Below are 14,221 nucleotides of genomic sequence, written 5' to 3'. Positions count from 1 at the left end.
AAAGAAAAAGTCATGGCAGACGAGAATATAAAGCGGTTGTAACTCGTAGGTGTTTTTGCCATGAATAGCTATCATCCGGTGGCAAAATCCTGAGCCAGATAAATAATTTTGCATGCAAATGCAACAACAACGATTTGAGCCAGATAAATCCAGATAGAAGTCTGGTTCACTTTGTGAGTCAGATACCCTACAAAAATTTGGTCATAAAACTTACCCACGCCCATCCAAATGTGACTATGAATATAACCTATGACCGTAAAATGATTAGTCAAATGACGTGGAATGACGAGAGCGTTTTTGCAGGGTAATTTGTTAATTACTTCTTTTTAGGTTGGCAACGCAGCCTTTAATATACCTACTTTTTCAAAAATAGATGGCGCTGCTTAGCCTTTCGCCGTATGAGTTAAATGAAAAACAGTACTGAAGACATAAATTAATACTTTGTGTTTGGTTTTTGGAAGTTTTTATGTGGAGTGTGTTGCGCGTGCAAGCGCACGTCCAATTAACGAATTTACGTTTTTTCGGAGGTTCCATGGCAAGAACCCAGAGAAACGTAATGAAATAAGCGCATAAAGATTTTTTGAACCCGCTCCAGGCGGTTGATGTGAACTGCGTGGTAGGGCCGCCAAATGAAAGCCGCACAAAGGACGTATATAAAACTTTAAGTGTGTAGGGGTCAGAGAAGTTTGCGGAATGGCGTCTGACAAAAGCAAGCATTGAAAGCGTCTTAGAAATTGTGAAGCTGACGTGAGTTTTAAAATTAAACTTTGAGTCGAAGTATACCCCCAAGTCTTTAACTTCAAGAGTCGTTCGAAGAAAGGTTTCTGCAATATGATAGCAGGTATGAAGTGGCCTCAGCAGTTTACCATACATCACAGTGTGACACTTTCTTATATTAGGGAAAAGACGGTTCTTAGCACACCAGATATAAAGCTTATTAATCTCAGATTGAAGAACAACGACATCATTGTAACAACTGATCTCAGAATAGATCTTGAGATCATCAGCATAAAGCAGAAATTTGGTAGATGAGAAGCAAGAGCTAATGTCATTAATGAACAAGATAAATAGTAAAGGGCCCAGAATACTGCCCTGGGGCACTCCAGAAGTGGCCTAAAATTATTTGATGATCCAGAGCATTCCCGTGAGAATTGAGCGAGAGCCGGAGCTGTAAAACTCACTCAAAGACGGCAAATATGTGCTCTTTGGTTCAAGCTGAAATAATAGCTCTTTTTTTACACGCGAATACGTTTACGTTTGCCCGTAAAAAAAATCTCATCCACGCTTAGATAATGCTTAGGAGACCCATCTAGCTGCAGTGGTTAAATAACTAGCTACAGCACAGGGTGTACCGAAAAGTGGAGACACAACCGTCTGTTGGCCATAGTGTATAACATATAGCTGAATCAGTTGTGATGAATTGTGGACACGCACCATTTAAGAGGTGATACATAGAATTAGTGTAGAGGTGAAAGACTCATATTTCAGTTACATCGAAGTATAATGCGTATTGAAATTTAGTAGTACTAATTTTATGCGCAGCAATTTCAAAGGAGTTTTTAAAGTTTGACGCTTAGCACTCCGTATAAAGTTTAAGTATAAACGTCTATAGATTTAAGAAAAAAACACAGCTAATATGTTTTTTAATTTAAGAATTTATTTTGAGTGCTAAACGACTTTTATATCACAATATATAAATTAAACGAAATAATCGAGCAGCAGTAAAATTAGCGCTACAGGCAAAACTGTTGGACAAGTAATTTGAGAGTAATGCAGTATAAAGGGCTAATTAAATTCCTTAACCCCAACGCCATAGTCGTAACCGTGGGTATATCCATAATCATCTCCAATGTGATCGATTAATGGTGCCTTAACCTAAAAATCGTGAAAATTTCATAAAAATGAAGAAAACGTAAAAAAATACATATTCCGCAAAAAATAAGTCTCATAGTCATAACGTATCCAAAACAATGAATAAAATCTACAAAAAGTTATTAAATTCACCAACTCAAATATTTTTAAGTTATGGATATGGCTATAAACCAAAAACCAATTGGTTGGCTATGATATGGTTATGGCATTATCGTTACGGTATGGCACCATTAATCAAACACATTGATTTCCATAAGGTAGGTACGATCAGCTGTTTTATCTGGTTATAGTTATATAGTTATAAGTTACCGTTAATTGGCCCTTAACTTCAACCTGCTGCATAAGCTGAGCACGACGTTGCTAAGTATCTGTTTAAGCCATTAGAACGAGTGTGATATGATGCACACCAAGGCGAATCTATACCAGGTGGTAGCAAAGCGAATTCAATCAATTCGCCGTTCAGATGAATGTCAAGTCAAAAGAAAATTTGCATAGATTTCGATTAACTGAAATTTTATTGTACAAGGCTTTGTATGGAAAATTATCAAGAAGAAGCAATTAGATGATGGGATAACACCACCTGAAAGGCGAATCTATACCAGGTGGTAGCAAAGCGAATTCAATCAATTCGCCGTGCAGATGAATGTCAAGTCAAAAGAAAATTTTCATATATTTCGATTAACTGACATTTTGTTGTACAAGGCTTTGTATGGAAAATTATCAAGAAGAAGTAATCAGCTGATGGGATAACACCACCTGTAATGAATTCGCCTTGTACAAGGCTTTGTATGGAAAATTATCAAGAAGAAGCAATCAGCTGATGGGATAGCAACTCCTGTAATGAATTCGCCTTGACCACCTGTAATGAATTCGCCTTGGATGCACACAAATTAATTAAAATAAATGTAAACAAAGCAGAATGTCATCTTTGGCTGAATCTTTTGCGACGTTTGCTGTTGTGATTAGATAAGAAATTAGTTGATAAATAGTATTTTGTTTTCTTCAATTAGAGCTAAACTTTTTTAAAAATTTGGGTAATCTGTTAAGTAGAAGGTTAGTTAAAGTTTAGCTGTTACATTCACTAGAAGGTAGCTGCGTCCACTGACTTTATAAAGTTTGCATATAAAGTATTAGATTAAAGATCTCGGAAATGTGTGTAATATTTGTATATGTGAATTCAAATCCAATTGCTGGAGGTTTTAAATTAATATTAGCATCGAATAGGGATGAGTTTTATGCACGTGAAACACAAGCTGCAGCAAAATGGGCTAACAAGGAGCATGTCTACGGAGGTGAGAATAAACTTAAGTTTAAATACAGTAGATACTTGGAGAAATGCGCTTACTAATGTTCATAACATTTATTAGGTATTGACCTTGAGCCTGGTCATGAGGGTGGCACATGGCTAGCAGTGGGCGGTCATGAAGGTGTCTTCAAAATAGGTGCGCTACTTAATTTAACTGGAGAACCCAAACCGCGAAATGCTGTGGGTAAGACTTTGAAAAATTTCCTTTGATTCTGGGTGTTGACGGTTTTTTATTTACATATTATTTTACATGCTGTGGTTAATTGAACTCATATTTTATGTACAAACTAACATGCATGCGCGTATTTACATTTATTATCTGTGTTTATTATATTGATCTCTGTAATTAATAAAAAAATGTGAAACATATCTACATGTACATACCTACCTAAATATATAGCTATACAGCATAATCACATAATGCACCTCAATCCTAACAATAATAAGGCTGATAAAATATTCCCAACAATTACACCACCCATCATATCTGCTGTCACATCACCTCTTCTACTACACAATGAACCATTTTTGTTAGGACGTGGCATGATCGTTTCGGACTTTGTGGCCTCAACGGATGAATACAATATACAAACATATAATAGCAAACTTTTGGCCGATTGTAAAAAATATAGCGCATTTAATTTTGTCTCAATCGAAATCAGGTGAGTGTAATAATTTAGAAAAATACTTATACGTATAGTCATTCCTTTTGGTCGACATGATTCCGCCTCCAGGCATGCAACCTAAGCTATTAGTAAACTCATTTATTTCCCTTTTAAATTTGTTGGCAAGATAGAATGGCCAAAATTGATTTCACGAACCTTCAGCGTTTTTCAGTCCATTTATACAGTTTGTTATCGGAGCTGTCAGATTGGCAGTGACTACAGATATGAGGCCCACGTGTACAGATTGAAACCTCGCCAGCTTTTCTCCACGAGGGATTGATCCGGCACCCAACCAAGGTAATCAGGGAAATACTCAGTGGCCTTCATCCTGTCATAGATGAAGCGTCACATCACAAAACATTCATAAAGTGCGTTGACGACGCGAAGGCAACAGAAAGCAATGGAGCGGGATATTTAACAAGTCCGTCCACTAGGACAGTTTCGAAACGAATTCCAGGTTGAAGCTCTTGACTTAAGTCTGTCTGCAGAGACCGCAGTCAAGATAATATTCTCAGTTGCTTAGATCCTCAATAGTACTTGCGATGGCCTAGAAGGTTTAATGCGGTCATATTAATCGTTTCCGTGATGGTCGGGCTCGTACCTCAATTTCGCTTGTTACCGGAACGTACCAGATCTATATCCTGCAAAGGACCATCAACATCGGTAACACTCCCCAAAACCTAACAACAACATCGATTACACTGTCTTAATCGATAAAACAATAACAACAAAAGCTTTGGCAAGGGGTGGAGCATCGCCGGGAACAACAGTGGTCTGAAAGTACGTGGTTGCGACAGGCAACGGCATTGTTATAGTTACAACAACAGCAAAGCCACATAAATCCATGATAAATATACCAGTCTAAGAATTTACAGGCATATCCACTGGTAACTGCAGAAATTCCTCTAGTAGCCTCTTCGGTTCTGCGATAGCGTGGATGAGACTGCAGAGTATATACCTTTGGAATGCGAATCTTTGCGAGAAGGAGAGTAAGCGTCCTAGGATCATTCAGAAACACAAAAATCTGGAATTGGAATTAATCTTGTGTTGGAATCATTCAGCCCACATAACGAATATTTCACTGTGCACTTCATGCTTTTTTTTTTACATTTTTCATTACAGCGACAACACTCCAGCTCACGTTTCTTTACTAAGCAATAAGCCGCCTCGTTTGGAACATTTTGTTGAGAATAAATGCTATGGTTTTGGCAATAGTCTTGCATCTGCACCACTACAAAAAGTAATCAAAGGAAGACAACGTTTTGAAAGTGTTGTAGAAGATTTCCATAGCAAGTTAACAACAACACATAAAGAATATATTAGCAATAAAAGCCTACAAATGGAATTAGTAACAAATTTGAAAAATTTACTAAAATGCAAAAAAAAGTATTGGCCTGATGCAGAACTACAAAGACGTGCACCCAATTGGGGTGAGGAATTGAGTGGATTAAACGTGTGCATGCCACAAGCTGCCTATGGTAGTCGTACACACACTGTAATACTGATAGATGAACATAATAAACTACATTTTTATGAAGAAACAATGACTGGGCTCGATCCGGAAGGCGAATGGAGACAAACGCATATTGAAAAAAAGTTTTTTGAGAACAAAAATGCAAACTTATAAATGCAATTAATTTATTTGTTTAATTTAAAAGGGCTAATTTATACTCAGGTGAAACAATATTAAGGTATTTTTAATAATAGCGCGTAACCATACAGATCAGCCGTTTCTTTGTAGAGTGTCACAAGTACATTTTTGTATGTATCGAATTATTTAGATTGATTATAAACAACCGGTAGAGGTAGTTTACTCGATGTAGAGTTCAGTCTGGATTATGAACATGTTAAATTTTACTTTACAAATAGGCGCACTGCTCTTAACCTAACGAATGTTTGCTAATAACTCACACAAAAAACTGAAAAAGAGGCTGCATTTGAGATTATTAAGATAATTTACCGCGCAAATAGAATTATTCGATTTAGAAAAGAACACGATGGTTTTGTTATCAACTGAACTCATGTCAGTTTTAATATTAACAAAAAAACTAAAAAAGAAATTTCATATTTTTGCCAATGATTTGGTTAAGTTTTTTTGAATACGGTTTTAAGAATGCTTGCTTTGAAGGGAAATAACTGTAGCCTACTAAAATTGCAATAAGTTCAACGATTTCGAAAATGTACTTGTGCCAATTTCAATAAACGGTACAAATATTGTATCCACACATACTTACGTAGCTGCTAACTAATTCTAATCTCTTATTTAAATAATTATATGCGACTGCATTTATTACAGTTTAAATACTGTTATTTAATTTTATTTTCTGCTTATCATTTTTGTTTTATAACTCATTAGTTTAACATCAAGATAACTTTAAAATATACAATACAAGCAAGTATACGTACATATGTATATACATTTTTTGCGTTATGCAGTTTTTCATAATATTATTATTTTTTGTAAGGCTTGGCAACTTTATGTTTAACACCTTTCAACGCACCTTTGCGCGCACCCTTTACGATATTTTTGAATGTGCCTGTGTGTTTTGCTCGTTTCCTGCAAAGAAATATGGAAAGACATAAAACATAAATCGAACTTGTAAAAGTGTATCACATATTTATAGTGTTGCTACTCGAATTAGTCGGCTGCCGCCGTGGTGTGATGGTAGGATGCTCCGCCTACCACACCGAATATCTTGGGTTCACGCCGCGGGCAAAGCAGCATCAAAATTTTAAAAAGTTTTTTCGAAGAAGAAAATTTGTCTAAGCGGGGTCGCCCCACGGCAGTGTTTGGCAAGCACTCCGAGTGTATTTATGCCATGAAAAGCTTCTCAGTGAAAAGTCATCTGCCTTGTCGGCATAAAAACAAGTAGGTTGCATCCCGCCAATTAGCAGGGAAAATTAAAAAAGGAGCACGGCGCAAATTGGAAGAGAAGCTCGGCCTAAAATCTCTTCGGAGGTTATCGCGCCTTACATGTACATTTATTTATTCGCCTTATTCTGAGTTTGGCATAAACTTTAAATAATACACACATACAAAGCTGAAATATGAATGATGTCTCGAAACAGTCCTCAAACGATCATAAAAAATTACTGAAAATAGAAATTACAGTTCTGAAATTATACGGATATGTGCCCAAAAACCCCGAATCGGTCTCAAAATAATAGGTCGGAAATAAAACAATTAAGAACTGATTCCAAGAAGATTCTGCAAATAATCCCTGCATAGCAACGAACCTACACGACCCACTTAGTCATAGCGATTTCTTTCAATAACAGAATTCAACTTTTATTTCAAATTCGTTAGTCACTGATTTGGCTTTGCAGTAGGTAAATCTTACCTTTTATTTAGCGTATTTCGACTGAGCGGTATATATGCAAACGGATCGAGCTTGCCTTTTTTCTTCATATCGCCTTTAGCTTTCTTTGTTGCATATTCACTACCCGCATATGCACTACCTGCTGTAGATTTTCGCGATTTGGCCGACTTTGCTGAGTAGCCAGACTTCATAGATAATGCATCATTGCTAGCACCACCTAATGGGCGATGTATACCTTTGCCACCGGCTATATATTTTGAAGTATTCGTTTTACCCGAGCGCATACTTATGGCATCTGTTGCTTTACGTTTGCGGCTTGTAGTGGGATGTTCGTCTTCTGCAAGAGTTGAAAAATTATTACATTATTAGCAAAAGTAGTAATATTTCATTAAATCATAGTACCATACCATCAGAGTCAACATCCATGCCACGTTTAGGAGCTTTCTTCATTGTCGTACCATCATCATCGGTATCGTCGCTTGTGCTGCCACTGTTATCGCCACCACGTACAGATTTATCACTTATAATCAGTCTTCCATCTTCTGCGGTTTTGAAACCACGATTTTGATCTTTGTTTTTCGCTTTAACGCTGCCAGCAGCATTTTCAGTTTCAATTGGACGATTTGCTTTTACAAAGAAGGCAATTATTTTAATTATAATGATACTATCACATTTACAAGCTTTCAATACATACTTAACACGTTTCCAATTGACTTAATATCAGCTAAATCGACGATATCCTCAGGATCTTCACGTATGAAAGTGCTGTTTTTGCGTTTTTGTTTCTTTTTATCAGCCTTATCATGCGCGCCATCTTCGGTAACCATATCTTCGGGTAAATCTGAATCTGAATCTGCTAGTATGTCATCAATGCTGCAAATAATTTTCTTTAGTATGCGTTTAGCTCAAGCCTTACAAAAATAAACTTACGTTACGCTCTTCTTTTCTAGCCCCGCAACAAATTCGTCTTCAGAATCTTCATTATCGTTCTTATCCTTCTCATTCAACTGTTTTCTATTTTCACGTCGCATCTGCTTTCGTATTTTCTTGAGACGTCGATGAGTTACTTCGTCATCACCTGGGACAAATTTAATTAATTCTTCAGCAGTGAAACGTTTGCAAAGTTTTTTTAACAAATAACCAATTTGTATTCGACAAAAGCGTTTGGTGTCTTTGGTCATCGCTGACATTGATTTCATCTAAATTGTAAAAAAAAATGTAATCAAACATGGCAAGCAATCCTGTAAGAGACTTACAATTGTCTCCAAATGATTTGCCACCAAAGGCGATGGCATTATTTTTATAAATGTTATTAAAAACGCTACAGCTGCTTCGGCTTGTCCCCGCACTTTTTGTACCAAAAATACTAAAATCTGCTCCATAATAAATTCTAGCGTGGTAATTGTTAGATTTTTGCCTTGTTGTTGCACAACAGCACGGAAGGCTAATATAGTATTTGTAATAAGCGATTCATCGCCCGCAAAGCCAACTGTCAGTATATCAATAAAGTCATTCAGCTTACCAGCTTCCTGTAGTAGTATTAAAAAGTATTGTCTATAATCATAATGTTGGAATTAAGATCTCATGTAAAACTACCTGATATAAATTAACTAGAAGTGTGATAAGTTCTTCAGATATATTTTCTCTACGGGTTGAGAATTCCTTATAAGAGATCACAGCTTCAGGTATTGCTCTCATAACAACTTTATCATTTACAGTTACCGATTTGCGATTTTCAATAAGTATTTTCAAGCATCTAATGGAGAAGAGAAAATATATTTTACTAATGGATTTTTAGACGAAAAAAGTAGGTTTTTTTAAAACCAACTCCTAGTGAGATGGTAGGTAGTTAGACTTTGCTGGTTGGTCGATGGATAGACGCACACTGGATGACCTTTTGAAACAAACAACTCGTACACTGGTATCTATGTAGAAAAATTGCTCGTTTTTTGTTCTGGACAAACATCAACTTAAAGAAAATTTCCTAGCCTCACCTTAAACGCGCCGCCTGGCATACCGCACAACTTGTTGCAAATGCATCTAAAAGCAATTTTTGCAGGGCAATGCTATTTTTGCGCCCAAACTTCTGACAAGATGCAGACTCTGAAGTGAGTATATCACGCAAAAGTCTGAAAGTTGTGAAAATTTATGATTAATACAAATAAGTTTTTCAAATTAAAAACTCTCATAGACATACTCATATGTTCGTCGTTGCTGTTTTTTCAATTTTTGTTCATCTTTGGATACCAATTTAGATTTTTCATTCTTCAAAACAGGTACAATAAACGTTTCAAAGAATTGACGTATAACTTCGCTGCTTTGGAATAGTAACAGGGCGGCAGTGATATCGAAAATAGCGTCATATTCGAATGTACCAACCGCAGTGCTGGACAATTGTGTTTTCGCTGTGTCGAAGAGTTCTTTTAAGACAACTTCTGGTGTTCTTGTTAAATAAAGCTAAAATTAAAGAAATCGAAACAAATGAATTTTAACATAATAATTTTAGAAAGTTTAAATTTTCTACCTTTATCACATCCAATGCCTCTTTGCGCAGATCTGCTTCATATGTGCCATTTGGTTTTTGTGCATAAACATTGAATAAACGCGGCAAGAAATTTTTAGAATATTTTGCCAATGCCTCCTTAATCTCTGCACTATCCTCGTTAGATATCAGTTCCGTTAAACCATCAAAAATTGGTGCACGAAATTCTGGATTATTATCAAGTGCATTGCCCAAAGTAGGAGCAATTAGTCGTAGGTTTTCAGGATCTGCTGGTTGACGACAAAAGCCTGGGAATAAACCCCATAACTGACAACACAATAACTCATATGTATGTGATTTGGATTGTTTTTTCTCTTGTCCATATTGATGCCATTTATTATTACAATCTAAAGCCAAAGGTAAAATGAATTCTTTGAAAAACTTGAATGTAGCACCTCTGGCGCCTTCACGCAACAACGGTAGCAACCAGGAACGTTCTAACAGCACTTCACCCTTGCTATTTGTTAGTGGTATTATGCGCAAAACATTTTCCGGCCCCATTGATTGTATTGCTGCAATTATGGAGTGCTCAATTTGTATGCGCAATGAGCTTTGTGTATCATAGCGTTTTGAAAGCGTTAGCAGTGAGGAGGAAAGTTCTTTGCTGCGAGTGAAAAAAAGAAGAGGAAATTAGTTTCGAAAAACATAATTTTACTTCTCATCATTTTACCTAAAATTTTTGCCACAAACTTCGAAAACAATAGAAAATATGAGTATAACATGCTTCGCCATTTCACCAAATGGCGCATTTAGTACCTTTTCCAGCGAAGCGATTATGCGAATTACAGGTATGCGGTAAATTTCAGCTTGATCTGCAATTGTGTCACCACCAATCGCTGGTTTAACACATTCATATAACAATTCTTTGATACAATTCGAAACACTATTTACAATTTCTGTTCGCTCTGACATCCATAAATCCACGGCGCATATATCGACAAAGCGCGGTAAAGCATTCATGCACAAACTCAAATCCAGCAATGCCAAATGTATATGACCTTCCTTCAACACCGTAACCCAAGCTATTGTTTGACGTACATCAACACGATCAGGACGATATTCATGTATTGCAGCCAGTAGTTTGGCGCACAACTGGCCACTTAAATTGGTGGTGCGTGATGCAAAGACCGCATGCAATGTTTGAAAGCAATTTGTGCGTATGAGTACATTAGCAGCAGTCATTATAGAAAGTAAACTTTCGCAAACTGAACGTATATCCTCAGTTTTAAAACCACTTATAATATCTTTGAGCAGTGTTAGAGTATGCAGCACTGTCGTTTGAGAGTTAGTCAAAACTTCGGGCTTGAATTGGCTCAAACAAAATTTCGTAATGCGACTGCTGGCCGGATGGTTTTTCACTTTTGGCAGCTCTATATTGGTTGTAACCTCTCCATTATCTGCCTTAGTTGGCTGCATAAAGGAGCTACCATAAATAATTGATACAATAGCATGTTGCGCAGCTTTGCGTATCTATAAATAAAGGGCGTGTATAAAGTTAAATTGGTTTTTTAATTAATAAAACTCAACTATGTATTTCTACCTTAGGCTTCGAATGTACCGTGAAAGAAAGTATAGCATCAAGATATTGACAAGTTGAGGAATACGTCCAAGTCACATAATCTTGAGCGCACAACAAAACGGACAAACTTCCAATGATCTACCAGCGTTTAGAAAAAGAAATTACAAAAGAGATTACTGCCTTTCCGTACAAACAACATCTTACAACTTACATATTTCAAAATCGTTTGATTTGGAGACTCCATAAAACGTTGCAAGCACGTTAGAAACGTTTGAGCTGTTTCCCCAAATCGTTTGCGCATCACCGCTGCCGGTACCGATTTTATGCCCATGGCAAGCAGCGAAAGACCTGCAATAATATCATTATCTTCTGTACTCGCTTCAATTTGTTCCATTAGAAGTATAAAGTATTCCGTTGATGATTCTGTGCCACCACGTTCACGTATAACTTCTGTAATTGCGGTTAGAATAGCTAACATTTCTTTATGTAAATCGGATGATGCACGAAAACCAACTAAAAGTTTCTTAAAACTCATATTGCTGCAAGCACTATAATTGGAAGCAAAAGTTTTGAACGTCTCGAAAGTCCTTTGCTGAGATTGGGACATGCTTTCATCTTCCAAACCATCGTCGTGCAGGCTAAAAGATTTGAGGCTACCGACAACATCATTTACTGTTGTTGTTTCGGCATTATAAGCTAGACGTTGGTCATGCTTCAGCACTGCATTCAATGTAAGCGCAGTCGGATTGGCAGTTGGCTCAGGTGGTGCTGTAAAATATTTTTTTAATTTAACTACGGCTTCAATAATAAAATTCCATTTCTATATGCACCTAAACTTAAATTTGGTTGAAAGAATCGAGACTTTGCCTTTAAGCGATGTTTCATTTGCTCTGGATTTGAAGTGGATGATTGGCCTTTACTCCATGTTTTTCCTTTAGTATGGCGTTTTAGTTTAGAACGAAATTTTCCCATTTTAATTTAATTTTTCCTGAAAAAACTTGAAATTACTGCAAGTATAGGACGTCAAAACAAAAACACGTGTTGTCGCTGCACTTTTTGTGGTGAACAAGAAAAGAGAAAAAAATGTCAGTTAAAAGAGTGTCAAAACTTAAGGGCCAATTAAACCTCCTCAACCCTAACGCCATAGTCCAAACCATACCCATATCCATAACCATACCCAATGTGATCGATTAATGGTACCCTAACCGATCAACACATTGCCGAACATCGAAAAAATTCTAGAAACAGTAGTAAAAGATCAGCTCATAAGTTACTTGGAAATAAATAAAATACTAATTAAAGAACAATCCGGTTTCAGAGAAGGCCACTGTTGTTGTTGTTGTTGTAGCAGTGCTTCGCCCCACCTAACAGGCGCGACCGATCACAAACTGTCATCAATATCCTCTAACGGGAGTCCAAGGAAACTTGCTGTTTCAACAGGGGTGGACCATAGGGAAAGGGGTGTTAGAGGCGTTGGTTCCACATTACAATTAAAGAGATGGTTGGTGTCATGTGGGGACACATTGCAAGCGGGGCATACATTTTGTATGTTGGGGTTGATTCTGGATAGGTAAGAGTTTAACCTGTTACAGTATCCAGAACGAAGTTGAGCCAGAGTGACACGCGTTTCCCTGGGGAGTATGCGTTCCTCTTCCGCAAGTTTTGGATACTTTACTTTGAGTACTGGGTTCACCGGGCAATTCCCGGCATAAAGGTCCGACGCCTGTTTGTGGAGTTCACCAAGGACCTGCTTATGTTTTTTCGCTTCATACGGCTGAGTTCTCAGATGCCGTATTTCCTCAAAATGCTTACGGAGATGACTCCTTAAGCCCCTAGGCGGTGCTGGCTCGTCAATCAGATGTCTGTTGGGATGCCCAGGTTTCTGGGTATTCAACAGGAACTGTTTGGTCAGCATCTCGTTTCTTTCCCTGATGGGGAGTATTCTCGCCTCATTATGTAGATGGTGTTCTGGGGAAATAAGAAGACAGCCCGTGGCAATTCTGAGAGCAGTATTTTGGCAGGCCTGTAGCTTCTTCCAGTGGGTAATTTTTAGGCTTGGCGACCATATGGCTGACGCGTAGCACGTAATCGGCTGGCTAATTGCTTTGTATGTAGTCATGAGCGTTTCTTTATCTTTTCCCCAGGTACTGCCAGCAAGGGATTTGAGGATTTTGTTACGGCTCTGAATTCTCGGAACAATTGCGGCTGCGTGCTCACCAAAATGTAGATCCTGATCAAACGTCACACCCAAGATTTTGGGGTGTAGGACAATCGGTAGCGTAGAGCCATCGACGTGGATGTTCAAAATGGTCGACATTTGGGACGTCCATGTTGTAAATAAGGTCGCGGAAGATTTAGTCCGTGATAATGCCAGGTTTCGCGAGGCGAAAAAACTGGAGAGATCAGGGAGGTAGCCGTTTATTTTATTGCATAGCTCATCGATCTGTGGGCCTGGGCCTGTGGCCATTACTGTGCAGTCATCGGCGTAGGAAACGATTGTGACTCCTTCCGGTGGTGAAGGTAGCTTAGATATGTAGAAATTAAACAAAAGTGGGGATAGGACACCACCCTGTGTCACCCCTTGTTTAATTCTCCTTGGCTTTGATGTTTCGTTTCTAAATAGCACCGATGCCTGCCGACCACCCAGATAATTTGCGGTCCACCTTTTAAGACATGGGGGAAGCGTAGACCCTTCCAGGTCTTGCAGTAACGAGCCATGGTTGACCGTATCAAAAGCTTTTGATAGGTCTAGCGCTACGAGTACTGTTCTATGGTGGGGGTTTTGATTTAAACCGCAATTTATCTGGGTGCTGATGGCATTTAGCGCGGAGGTAGTGCTATGGAGTTTTCTGAAGCCATGCTGATGGGAGGCTAGTTGCAAATTTGCTTGGAAATAAGGGAGCAAAATGGCTTCGAGCGTCTTTGCTACTGGCGACAGGAGAGATATCGGACGATACGACTCTCCTATGTTAGCTGGTTTACCAGGCTTTAGTAGCG

The 14,221-nt window shown here is 38.0% G+C and overlaps 2 protein-coding genes across 3 annotated transcripts; one reads left to right on the top strand and one right to left on the bottom strand.

Annotated features, from left to right (window-relative positions):
• Nucleotides 1-2,710: 2,710 nt before the first annotated feature.
• Tango2 (transport and golgi organization 2) lies at nucleotides 2,711-6,256 on the top strand. Of its 2 annotated transcripts, none has more exons than XM_067785269.1 (4): nucleotides 2,711-3,164; nucleotides 3,240-3,362; nucleotides 3,579-3,840; nucleotides 4,966-6,256. In XM_067785269.1, the coding sequence occupies exons 1-4, from the start codon at nucleotides 3,023-3,025 to the stop codon at nucleotides 5,468-5,470; spliced, it is 1,032 nt and encodes a 343-aa protein (XP_067641370.1). In that variant the 5' UTR covers nucleotides 2,711-3,022; the 3' UTR covers nucleotides 5,471-6,256. The 2 variants fall into 2 exon arrangements, with proteins under 2 accessions (XP_067641370.1, XP_067641371.1); XM_067785270.1 differs by having other exon boundaries at nucleotides 2,727-3,164; nucleotides 3,714-3,840.
• On the bottom strand, nucleotides 5,737-12,280 carry LOC137251143 (RRP12-like protein). The gene is made up of 14 exons (XM_067785268.1): nucleotides 12,055-12,280; nucleotides 11,436-11,992; nucleotides 11,246-11,362; nucleotides 10,376-11,175; nucleotides 9,688-10,309; nucleotides 9,361-9,620; nucleotides 9,158-9,292; nucleotides 8,760-8,919; nucleotides 8,420-8,692; nucleotides 8,094-8,362; nucleotides 7,858-8,036; nucleotides 7,571-7,789; nucleotides 7,185-7,500; nucleotides 5,737-6,400 (listed from the first exon to the last, which is right to left on the bottom strand). Exons 1-14 carry the CDS (start codon nucleotides 12,194-12,196, stop codon nucleotides 6,295-6,297), a joined length of 4,155 nt encoding a protein of 1,384 aa, XP_067641369.1. The 5' UTR covers nucleotides 12,197-12,280; the 3' UTR covers nucleotides 5,737-6,294.
• Nucleotides 12,281-14,221: the final 1,941 nt, after the last annotated feature.

Source organism: Eurosta solidaginis, chromosome 4 (genome assembly GCF_040869045.1).
Source record: "Eurosta solidaginis isolate ZX-2024a chromosome 4, ASM4086904v1, whole genome shotgun sequence".
Lineage (NCBI taxonomy): Eukaryota > Metazoa > Arthropoda > Insecta > Diptera > Tephritidae > Eurosta > Eurosta solidaginis.
Note: the sequence above shows the minus strand (reverse complement) of the source record. Positions and strands in the feature narration are given on the sequence as shown.

Coding starts and splice junctions, on each gene's coding strand:
- Tango2 (XM_067785269.1), top strand. CDS start 3,023: ATGTGTGTAATATTTGTATATGTGAATTCAAATCCAATTGCTGGAGGT. Junction 3,165..3,239: donor CAAGGAGCATGTCTACGGAG/GTGAGAATAAAC, acceptor AACATTTATTAG/GTATTGACCTTGAGCCTGGT. Junction 3,841..4,965: donor TTTGTCTCAATCGAAATCAG/GTGAGTGTAATA, acceptor TTTTCATTACAG/CGACAACACTCCAGCTCACG.
- LOC137251143 (XM_067785268.1), bottom strand. CDS start 12,196: ATGGGAAAATTTCGTTCTAAACTAAAACGCCATACTAAAGGAAAAACA. Junction 9,621..9,687: donor AGGCATTGGATGTGATAAAG/GTAGAAAATTTA, acceptor CTTTAATTTTAG/CTTTATTTAACAAGAACACC. Junction 7,501..7,570: donor CATGGATGTTGACTCTGATG/GTATGGTACTAT, acceptor CAACTCTTGCAG/AAGACGAACATCCCACTACA.